This window comes from Eptesicus fuscus, chromosome 15 (assembly GCF_027574615.1).
Source record: "Eptesicus fuscus isolate TK198812 chromosome 15, DD_ASM_mEF_20220401, whole genome shotgun sequence".
Lineage (NCBI taxonomy): Eukaryota > Metazoa > Chordata > Mammalia > Chiroptera > Vespertilionidae > Eptesicus > Eptesicus fuscus.
Genome location: NC_072487.1, coordinates 22,908,040 through 22,920,188, shown reverse-complemented (window position 1 = coordinate 22,920,188; position 12,149 = coordinate 22,908,040). Strand labels below are relative to the sequence as shown.

General features: G+C 34.4%; 1 protein-coding gene across 14 annotated transcripts in view; it reads right to left on the bottom strand.

Moving 5' to 3' along the window:
• Nucleotides 1-12,149, bottom strand: part of NFIB (nuclear factor I B) — a 231,906-nt gene that overhangs the window by 45,253 nt on the left and 174,504 nt on the right. For all 14 annotated transcript variants that reach the window (XM_008145018.3, XM_054727164.1, XM_054727165.1 and 11 more), the window contains one exon: nucleotides 10,990-11,108. In XM_008145018.3, coding sequence (XP_008143240.2) covers nucleotides 10,990-11,108 — 119 coding nt within the window. The remainder of the gene's footprint in view (nucleotides 1-10,989; nucleotides 11,109-12,149) is intronic.

Sequence of the window (12,149 nt, the reverse complement as noted above, 5' to 3'; positions counted from 1 at the left end):
TGATGGGTGGACAATATTGGACCTTGTTACTGTGCCCAACATTACACTTTAAGAAAAAAATACCTCCATCAGTCTTAGGCATTGGATGTTGCCAAAATATAAAATGAAATACTTAAATGTAATATTTGCAATTTAATTGGCTAACACCAAAAATGTATTTTTGAGAATACAAGCAAAGAAGAGAATATCTGAAATTTGTTTCTAAGTTCTCTTCTAGATGTAAAATTTTATGATTCTATGGCAAAAGCGACTTAGTCCTTTCTACACACTCCATGTTAACAAAAAACTCTGAATGTTACAACAAGACATATGGACTTAATCCCACTACAGTAGCTTGATGATAATGCCAGATGATTAAGAAAATAATTAACTGCTATGTTAAGAAAGCATTATATATATATATATTTATAGTACACATTTATCATACTCTAAAATAATTGGAAAAAGAGCAGTCTATATTAGAAAGGGATAAATGATCTTCAATTAGATTTCTCAACCTTTTCAACAAAATGAAATCAGTTATTTTTAAAAGAAGAAAATGTAGTTGTCTTCATGTTAAAAAAAAAAATCTTGCTTTATCATTGAATGATTTAATCTCAACTATACTTAAGCATATTGCTGTATTCTTCAACAACTTGAAACATTTTGTCATAGTTTTAAGTGTGTATTCTAACCCAGGCACAGTAAGTGGCAGGTTACTACAAGTCTCTACTATCACATCTCTATAAAAAAAAAAGTCTCCAGGCTACACCTACAACCAATACAAAGTTAAAGCTCAAACCCCTTTGAAGCTTACAAACACCTTCCTTGAGACATTAAAAAAAAGTTGTGTGTTTTTTTAAAAAAAACCCCACCTTGAATAACTAAGAACAGTGTTTAAAAAAAGTGAATACTGAATAAGAGAACTGCTTTTTAGAAAAACTTCAAAATGCTTTTGCCCATTAAGAATTTTATTTTAACAAATTCAGAAAACCTAATTTAAAAGGAGGAAAAACACCAAACAATTATGCAGGATTTGGAGTATATTTTAGTCACTTATTAAATACGGGCATAGGTAAATAGCTTCTATTCACTGTGCCCCTAGGGAAAACCTCTTGGCTATAGAGGCTTATTAGTGTTAAGCATCTGAGAGCCGTGGACTATAAAATAAAATCAATACCGCAACCTTAACTGTAAAAGTCAGAAAGATACTGGAAGAGTTCTAATTTAACAAGATTACAGATGAGTTTTGAAAGGAGAACATTTGGGGAAAAGCCATGCATTTAGAAACATTTATGCTACAAGACATCTCAAGGTCTGTTGGTACTAATGCTGTTATTATCTACACTGGTATGGTTAGGGTTGATTTAACTGATGTGTTACTTTAGTGGATTTACAGTAAAGTCCTAGAAATGATCTGGAACTTACTTCAAATAAAATCATTAAACTGAGGTGGTAAACTAATTGCTTGGGAGCAATTATGATTTGATGTGGTTTAGTGTGGTAGCAGGGGGGAAAAAATCACAAAAATTTTAAGGTCATCAGTTCAGCAGCTCAATGTAAATATGATTACTCTGTACAATATTCCATTTCTCTTAATGGAAAAATAGTCAAAACTGGTATAAATGGTAGTGTTTAAGTTCAACCTAAATCTATATTTTTCCTCTAACAAATGTAAATGAAGAAAATAGAACATTCTGTCAATGAAATTACTCTGATGGCATATTTATTATCCTAATGGCTTTGAAAATCGTGAAATTGATCAGTAACAAAACCTCTATTTAGTAATGGACCAATTACATTTGTGAGATAATGTCAATGAAACAGAATATTGTCACAGGATAATGGTCTCCTATTGCTGCATCCCTAGTCATTTAGAGAAAATAAATGTGGCCGTCTGGCTGAGTCATTTATTTTCGAAGTAGGAGACACTGATCCCATAACAAGGTTCTGTTATAATAACTCAATTTCTATCAATCATTTGTTGTACCAGAGTCGCGCAAGACAGGACATGTTATTTGTAAGAACTGTGCATTCCTCAGGTATAAGGCAAAACATATGGTGCCTCCAAGCACATAAACATCCCAATTATTCTGTTATTCTAAGACAATATTTAAAATAAACATTTACAAATAATTAAGAACGTGAAAAACTTTCTGAATTTTCAAAAAGATCCATGTTAATGAAAGCTTAAAGACCCAAGCCCTAAAGACCTACAAATCTTTGCCTCATATTAAATCCTGAATACTGGAACATGAAGGAACCTTAGTAGCCAACTTTGTTATTTCACAGGTGAGAAAATTCACAGGTTACTGAAATTAAGTGATTTGTTAAGGCCACACCAGCATTTACAGTTTTCTGCTCACCATTATAGTGCTTTAGGCCAAAGGCGAAATATCAGAACAGAACTAAAAGAAAAACATACATATTACAATAAATATATAATCAATTTTTATATTTTGACATACACATTGCTCATTTTAAACTAGATGTATGTCACATGCCACTAGTAAAGACATTCTAGACTTTAGGGTTATTTAATAACAACATCACTAAATCATAAACAAATCCTTAACCTGAGTCTAGCCCAAGGACTGCACTCATGAATCCCTGGAGTCTGTGGACTGCTCAGGTATTATGTGCATTTATTTCTACTGAAGTACCACATATTAGAAAAACACTGTGATAGAGGTTTAGGATAACAGAAAATAACCATAAACATAACATCACAAGGACTTGCTTAGAAGGCAGTGTATGTAGTAATAATGAACATGGGTTTTGCAGCTGAAGGCGCAAAGGTTCCCAGTCTACCTCTCCTACTTATTGGTGGTGTGATCAAATTTCTCAATCACTGTAGTGATCAGTTTAATGAGCGGGTAAAATGTGTTTTTTAAATAGAGTTTAAAAGAAAAAGAATATGTAAAGTTTTAACCCAGTCCTGAGAGGTAGCAAGTGCTCAATCAATGGTAGCCACAAATGGCAGGAAGGTCTAGTTTTCCTCATTTATATATATTTGCTGGAAAAAAATTAATGTATGTGGTTTCTTCAACAAATAAATGATTTAGAAAAAGAGTTAATATAAATATGGTTAGTAGAGAAAAAAGCTAATATAACTTTCATAGGTTAAAAAGTGACTGAAAATACAAATATGATATATAACCCATTTTGGTTTTATTTCTGTTGTTCTTGTTTTAATTTCTTTATTGATTATGATATCACATAATTGTCCTCATCCCCCCATTCCCATCCCAAACCCCATTTTGGATCCTCATTTTAACAAAACAACCTATAAGATATTCTGGGTAATTTGAACATGGATTATATATTAGATGATATTAGGGAATTGTTTTTATATTTGTTAAATTGATAATGGTATTGGGACTGCATTTTTTTAAAAGTCACCATCTGATATACTTATAAGTATTTACAAGTAAATCTCTAGGATTTACTTTAAAATACTTCAAAAAACTAGGAGATATTAAAGCAACAAGATCGGCAAAATATTGGTAACAGTTCGAGCTGGGACCTAGAGGTTCACTTTACGCTTCTCCCTACTTTTGACATTTTCCACAACAAAAAGCTTTTAAAAAATCATGCTTAAACATTCACTTCAAACCAGCCTTTCTCCACTTTTATCCATTAAAGTCACTCACATCTCCAACATTTTTTAAAGAAAACACACATTTTACCATCTCAACATCCCGACAGTTCTTCCAGAGTCCTACAAACTCATGAATTCATCCCTACTCTCCCATTCTAGCTCTAGAAGCTGTAATGAAATCTTCTATGCAGCTCCCTAGGAGAACTGTCTGCCTGCCAAGATTTCCTAAGCAGTGTTCAAATTCTCCTGGCCCATTTATCCCTACATAGGTAAGTCTACATATCGATTCTCTAGGTGGATGGATAACAGAAAAAAAAAATCAGCTTAAAAAAGAGCAGATCTAGGCTCTGCTATTAATTACCTGGACACTCTGGATGGGACAGCTCTCTGAACCTTCCACTGCTCAGCTATAAAACCAATAGTTTCGCCTACACCTCGCGAAAGAGTCTAATAATCTGTGTTCTATCCATAACAACTCAATGTCTTCCTGTATATGTTACTGGTAATAGAATAGGAGCTTCCCAAACTACTTCAAAATACACGTCAACATGAAATCGCTGTGTGAAAGGGTTCACAACAAAACCTTTGGCCACGCCAAGAAACGTTGCATGGCGCACTAAGCTGGCAAAGCCTTCCTTGGGTTTCTCCTTTAGGCTGTGTTCCATCCACCTAGAGACCCAGCATTAAACAGCAAGTGGTTTTGTGTATATTTGTGTGAACTAATGATCCAGCCTGGTTTTCCTGCAAATGCTATCATTTCAAATCATGGAGGTTCCAGCGCGCAGACCGAGCCTAACTTTCCCCTGGGACGTAGTATTGGCCCTTCTAAAATGTACACAGGTTTGCCCCCCACAAAAGGCTCTTCTTCATTAGGATGCATGAAAGGAGCATGAACAACTGTGAATCGGTGCACAAAGTGAGGCGTTCTGATGACAGCCTTCACCCACAGCTTGTCGTTTTCCTTTTGGTCTGAGAGATGCTGGCGCTGTGATTTCCCCTACAGGGGTGTCGCGGAAGGGGATGGAATGCCTGTGGCAGAGGGATCCCCTGGAGCCTGCTCTCGGATGGCATCCTGGGCCATGGAGGTTCACTGTAAGCTCTGTCACGAGTCTAAGTTCTTGGCTTTTCATGTTTTCAATAATAAGAAGCTAACCCCCCCCCAAAAAAAAGCTTGACAATGGTGCTCAAACATTCAATTCCAACCATCTCTGCACATTCATCCATCAAAAGCACTTGTGTGTCTCATCTTGCCTAGTTCAAAATATGATATTTAATCCTTGTGATACAAAGTCTAGGAATGCGAGGAATTGTTGGTGTTCTATCTGGTCCCCAAAGGGAGCTTAAAAATTCTTCCAGGAAGATTACTAAGCTGTTTGCCTTGCCATTTTCTAGAACTTCATTTAATATTAATGGTTCCCAGATAGTAGTTATTCAACTGTTTGTGAAAGCTGCCCATTCGCCCAGCTCCCACGGCTCTAGAGAAATCTTGAGACAATATCATTTTTCAGACTGTAATGTGGGCGAGACCACTGTTTTCCAAAGTTTGAACCTATAGATTCTTGGATGGGGAAAAAAAAAAGGTTCTGAAGTCACAAACTTAATGAACACACTCAGTCGATGTTCACTCCTGGACATTCATATCCACAGCACACAATAGTATGTAAAATATTCTATGAATTCATTCATTTTTAAAAAGTTTAAATTTTTGCTAATGTAGAATTTTCCAAACTTAGTTGAGTGTTCTTGTATCTAGCATATCTATTAATATTCTTTAAACTGCTGGTCTCTGATTCCAATTCTATGAATACGCTATGACACTCTTACTTACTGTTGTTTATTTCCTATACAACTGATTGATATCATGATACAAGCCAGCATTAATACTGTCTAGCCTCCAGTGTTCCCTTGAGGTCTTTGGCTTAATTCACTGGATATTTAATACTATACTCTTACAAAACAATTATGAAGTTTAAATTAAAATTTAGCACAAGATTGAAGACTATCTTACAAATGAGAACATTTGCAAAATGGTCAAAATTAATCTCAAGGGCTTGGAAATGTATTAGAACTTCACAAAAACAAGCTGAAGAGACTTATTATTTCTATGACAGCAGTGTAATTTTTAAAAATAGTGTTATTTTCTAGTACCTATAGCAACCAAAACATGATGCCTAAATATTGTCTATCAAGAGTCCAGTGTAAATTTTTAAACTTTTTTTTTTTTTTAAATATGGTTTTATTGATTTTTAGGGAGAGAGACAGAAACATCAATGAGATAGACACATCATCGATCGGCTGCCTCCTGCACGCACCCCTCCTGGGGATCGAGCCCACAACTGGGCATGTGCCCTGACCGGGAATCGAACCATTGACCCTTTGGTTCCTGGGTCGACAACCTCTGAGCCACACCAGCCGGGCTAAACTCCTTTTAAAACTGTAATTACATACCAACACTAGTTTTTGTTAACATACCAATTAGTTGATTTCTGTGAAAAGAGTTACTTATCCTAGTGCTTAAAAGGACGCTAGTTTTTAGGCATGGAGAGAACCCCCCTCAATAATTGGTTTACATTATTTATCCTCTGTGAACCACCATTTTTCATAACAGTAAAAATTTACATTTTTGTTTAGCAGGTTGAGGGCTTAAAATTTAATTTATTCATATTTGTGTGACCAATGCCTAGAAAAATCCCTGGCAAGTAATAGGCATTTGATAAATGTTAATTGAGCCCAATTATCTTAAATCCTCAGTGTGTAGAAGTTAATAAAATATGACTCCAAAAATTATTTTGAATTTACATTTTATCTAAGATTACAAATTGTTTAAATACTGGTCAGTCTGAGAAGCTGCTAAAATTTCCATTAAAAAACAACCAGCTGTATATTCTAAATATATTTACCCTATCACTAACTGTCTGTTAAATAGTGTTTTAGGAGTTTTATATTCAGACATAGAAGAATCAGTGACTATTAGAATGGCAGTGGCAAAGTGACAGTGATAAAGAATTGTTGCAAGTTTTCAAGCACAATTATTAGCATCATTAGTCTGTTAAATTCCTGGGAATTAAAATACAACTACATTTAGCCCCTTGAAAGTAACTTGAATTAGAAAAAAGAAAAAAAAAAACAAGACCTGCCTCTTTATTCTCTCTCTTTTATCGGAAGTTGCAAAAGATGACTCTGATGATTTTGAGACAAGTACATCCACTAGGAATTGAGTCTCTGAATTGACTCTGGTGGAAAAAATTAAGGTAGACAAGACCTCAGATGACATTTCTTCTGATGTAAGAACTGAAGTAAGAGAAATTTTCAACATACATGTTGAAAAGCTAACCAAGTTTTATTCATTTAACCATTAAAATCTAAATGATGAAAAATAGTATCCAAAAAAAAGAAAAGTTTTCAACAGAGGTAAAAGCAGCTCAAATTTTAATACTGGGAAAGTCATAGAGGACTAAGCAAAAAATAATAAAATAAAATTACAGAATTTGGAAAAGGAATGTAACAGTGTCTATATAATCCTTGTTAGTGGGCCAGTTTTCTTTTTTCTCTTTTCTTCCCTTCTCTATCCATAAAAGGCATAAAATAAAAATATAAATATTACATAATGTAGATGCTGACAAATTTAATTTCCATCGCTACTCATCAGGAAAAATTTTAGCAAATTATATAGATTCTTACCCAATGTTTAACACTATTAAATAGTGGTTAGTTTTAAAATATTTGTGTCTATGTTCTGAAAAATTAAAAATTATAATTCTTTTATATTCAGAAAATTGTAACTTTGTGTTTTGAAAAGAAAAAGAATAGACTTAATTATGTTCGTGATATACTAAAATAAAAATATTCTTTTCATTAAATTATTAAAAATTACATGAACAGTTATCATTGCATGAATCTAGATTTAATATGAAAATTTTGCCTAATTTCTCTTAGAAATGGTCAGATCACATCCTTTATTTTTGCCTACTTGGAGTAAACCTCAATGGTTTAGGTTAGGGTTTCAGATTATAAGTAAAATGTCACAAATAGTCCATAATTTTATTTTTAATTCTCATATTTCAAAAATCAGTTTTGCTAAGAGCTATGGCAAGAGTAGATTTTAATGCAAAGTTAACACAGCAGAATAAAGCATACCCAGGAAATAATTAATAGCAAAATTTAAATATTTCTGCCAATTACAAACACAAGCACATTTTACTCAACTAATAAGTAGTTACTGAGTACCAATTAGAGCAGGGCTTTGTGGGAGAAACAAGTATAAGACATGCACTAAAGCCATTACAAATATTGAGTGGTACTCAATATGCCCTTTAGAAAATTCCGTTCATGGCAGACAAGTGTTTCTAAAGAACATTTGAAGACGGACAAGAACAACCATGGGGCATTTTACTTTGAAAATGTAAAAAAAAAGCAATTTTCTAAGAACAAAAGGACTGCATTTGGCTTAGCAAATTTATAAAGATAGTACTGTACTGCCCTCATTTTTTCATTGTGGTTGAAGTCTTCTTTCCACAATGGCTTATTGTGTACATTACAAAGTCTTCAAGGTCTTCAGAATTAAAGTGACAGAGGTTTATTTTTTAAGCCCACTTGAGAATGGATCATTCTTCCTTACTCTTAATATAATATGCCTTTACAGACTTCTCCAATAATTCTAGTCATCTTGACAAAAGAAAATCACCAAGACAATACGATGATTTTACAAAGAGAAAGAATGACAGTTTCCCTTCTACTTTTCAAGAATGTTTTATAATATGATTTGAGATTGGCTTTATTTAAAAGGCAGAAAGGGGAATCAATTCTTACAAAGTGACACTCTCTATAATAAAGAACACTACACTTATGAACAACATATCCACTCCCACACATTCACAATGTTATCACCATTAGAATCTTTTCCAGAATAATTTTCTGATGGGGAAAATATGGCTTTGTTTAGAATACACTAACAATGTCAGTAAAACAGGCAATAAAATATAAAGGGCTGAGGGTTTTGTTTACACCCTCATTTCTGCAAGTCTGATGGAAGTCCCTATTTTTTTTCTTGCCTTCACTAATAGGATTGGTGCTCTGCCCAACAATGTTTCATGTATCCAACAGTGACTGTGCCCTTACTGTGCACCAAGTGTTGTGCATGGTTACCAGGTGCTGGTTACAGCAGTATCCAAAATAGATAAAGTCCCTGACCTCATAATGCAGGCAGACTGAGACAATTAATTCCATAAAGAAATATGTAATAACATATTACGAGTACAAGGAACCATACTGAATGTCAAGAGAGAAAAACAGTAAGACCTGACTGAAGTTCCTCCATGTAGGCTGCACCTGAATGAGGACAAAAAAAAAAATACTTTCCATGAAGAGTTAGAAAAGGAGCTTCCAGAAGACATGGCTTATAGGAAGGTCTTGAGTTTTATATTCCCAAATCTAAACAAAGCAGGGGGCTCAAGTGTAAGAAGAAGCAGATGGCACCCTCTGAGGCTGGAGGGGTGTCAAAGGAGAGACAGACAAGAAATAGGGCCTTCTGGACATACGAGGGAATTCTGATTTTCTTCTAAGAGGAATGGAAAGTTACTAAAGGATCTGAAATAGAGAAGTGATGTCATTATGAGTTTTTTTAATGTATTGATTGATTTTTAGAGAAAGAAGAAGGGAGGGAGAGAAGGAAAGAGGGAAAGAGCGAGCAAGAAAGAGGGGGGAGAGAGAGGGAGAGAGAGAGAAGAGAGAGAGAGAGAGAGAGAGAGAGAGAGAGAGAGAGAGAGAGAGAGATTTGTTGTTCCACTTATTTATGGATTCATTGGTTGATATGGCCTAATATTGACACTCTAACCAACTGAACTACCCAGCCAGGGCTAGCATCATTTTGTTCTATACAGATGATTTGGTCTACAGCCTAAAGAACAGATTGGAAAAAGTGTCCTTGGAGCCAAACTCTCCAGCTGGTTTTCAAGAATGTCCTTAGAATGACCTCTGTCATCTGCCATTACTTCCTTCCACGTGCACAGTGCCCAGCCGCAGGGCGCACATGGCCATTCTAACTTCCCACAGCGCTTGCCTATGTCCATGCCAGCCCCTACTTCACCAGTGAAAAATCTCAGCCTGTTAAAGGAGACCCGCTGGACTCAAAGTCCAACTCCCCCATGAAAAATTTTCACTATTCTTTAAACTCTAAGGCATTCGGTATAAAAATCTGGAGCAGCAAAAATGTATTCCTGAGTAAAGAACGGACTGGCTTTTACTGCTAAGTTATTTGTGCCCTGAGATTGCTGGACATACAGCTTCCCAACCCTCAGATACACATACCCAAGTCATGGGCTTAAAACTACTGATAAAGAATGCTTTTACATTTTTAATAAAATACAAAACTTGATCTAAAAGACAATTTTCATTATATAAGTCCTACTTACATCCATGCACACATACCAACACAAAGTGCAGTTAGCTGATTTCTCTATTTCCAGGCTTAATAATCTCCCTCTAATTAAGGCAAACAGGCATGGGTTTGTTTGATGAAATAATTCAATAGACCAGCAAATTTTCAACCTTTTCATCTCGTAGCACACATAAACTAAAATTGTGTGGCACACCAGGAGATATTTTTTGTTGACCTGACCAAAAATCAGGTATAATTTTGATTCATTCACACTGGATGGCTATTGTTGTGTTGGCTATTGTTATATTCTATTTGATAGTCTAAAAGAAAAGAGGTCAGTGTCCTGACTAAAGAGTCAGGTATTGCACATTTTAAAAATTCTTGCAGCACACCAATTGAAAATCGCTGCAATAAACTTTAAGAATAAAATGGAGCAAAGCCTGAATTCAGAGAGCCAAATAATACCTATTTCTTAAAGTTTTATTTTTCCCCAAAGCTGACCTAGAATTGAGTCATAGTTTTATCTAGAAAGTATAACTAGGTTGACTCAGATATACAGTTTTTTACATTCCACGTTTACTTATTTTTTATGCTGTAAAAACTTTCAGAAGGAATCATGGCCATTCAATGGGAACTTCCAGTAGCTGGCACCTGCAAACTGATTAAGGGTTGGTTCTTCCCTAAAGTACCCCATAAAGAGAGGCAAACTGATCTACTGGAATCAAAACTCGTGTTTCTGCTGCAACCCAACCAACTTAGGTAGACAGACAATGATTAGCTGCATACATAATTTGGGGGCTCTAAAAAGATTCTGTCTGAAAAATAAACTCAATAAGCACGTAAAACATGGGACTTTTTCAAAGTTAACTTTGAAAATATTTGACAAGCACATTAGCTTAAAGCTAATTTTACTGCAGCCATTTCATGAAAAAAAAATCCATATTGGTTCCACTATGCTATTTTGACTAAATGAAACATGAAATGAGCTGACATATTATTACAATGTCCCTAGAGGCATCTGCTTGTTACTCACCTTGATCTCTTTCATGCCATGTTCGACTTCCAGCAGCTGGTGAATTCGGAGAGGGATAAAAGTCTCCTGTAGGACTGGGCTCCATATTTTCATCTATGGATATGGTTTTGGGTCTTTTGCTGTTAAAATACAACAATAGTTATGTTAATGGGCTTTCTAGGAAGATGTGCAGCGTTTGAAAGCATATAATTTGAGAAGATTCTTCCTGTGGAAATTTCCATAAACACAATAGTATCTCAGAATCATTTTGAAATAAGAGTATTCAAGACATAAACAGGGCTAACACTGTTTCCAGGTGTACATATCATTTATCGTACTATATTATATCTGTACCTACCTAACAAATATGATGTTTATTATATTTTCCTTTGAAATGTATTTCCAAAGGAATTTTAGGAGTAAAAGGTGAATTCTTAAATGAGATATGTGTACTAATTTAAAAATTGTTATTAAGATTGTCCCTGACTCTTATACTATCAATATTAATAATGTTCATTTGCATAGTACTGGATATTAACAATGTAATCCTTTCATATTAACTCAAAGATAAGGTAATGGGATAGAGCAGAACATGAAGTTTGGAGTAGAAAGAACTAGCTCAGTGTCAAATGTAAGCCACTTACTACTTCTTAATAGTAAGCTTGTTAACTTTTCTAAACTTAGTTTAATCATCTATAAAATAGAAATAATAAAACCTAGTTCAAAGGGGAGTGGTTGAGAGGATTAAATGAGTTATTAAATGTAAAGCTCTTAGTTGAGTGGATAGCACTTAGAAGATGCTTATTAAGTAGTAATTATTATTGGTAACCCTATAATTAATAAAGCTTAAAATTTTTATAGTACTTTAACAATTATAAACTACTTTATATATTCTTCTCTATCTTTTCTGAAAAAATTAGGTTATTGATCCTTTATTCTTGAGATCACCCATGAAAAGCAGGCCACTGCCAAATTCAAGCCACACAGTATACTTTTAAAATGATATATTTTAATCAAGAAAACATGGCTCATCTCAATTATTAAGAAAAGTATTTAGAACAGAGGTTGAAAAGCTATTTTATGGCACATGCCATATAGCTTAATATACTGCTTTCATATATCCCCACCAATACCCTATTAAACAGCTAATTGGCTATAAAAATTGATATTTTTCCTGAAAT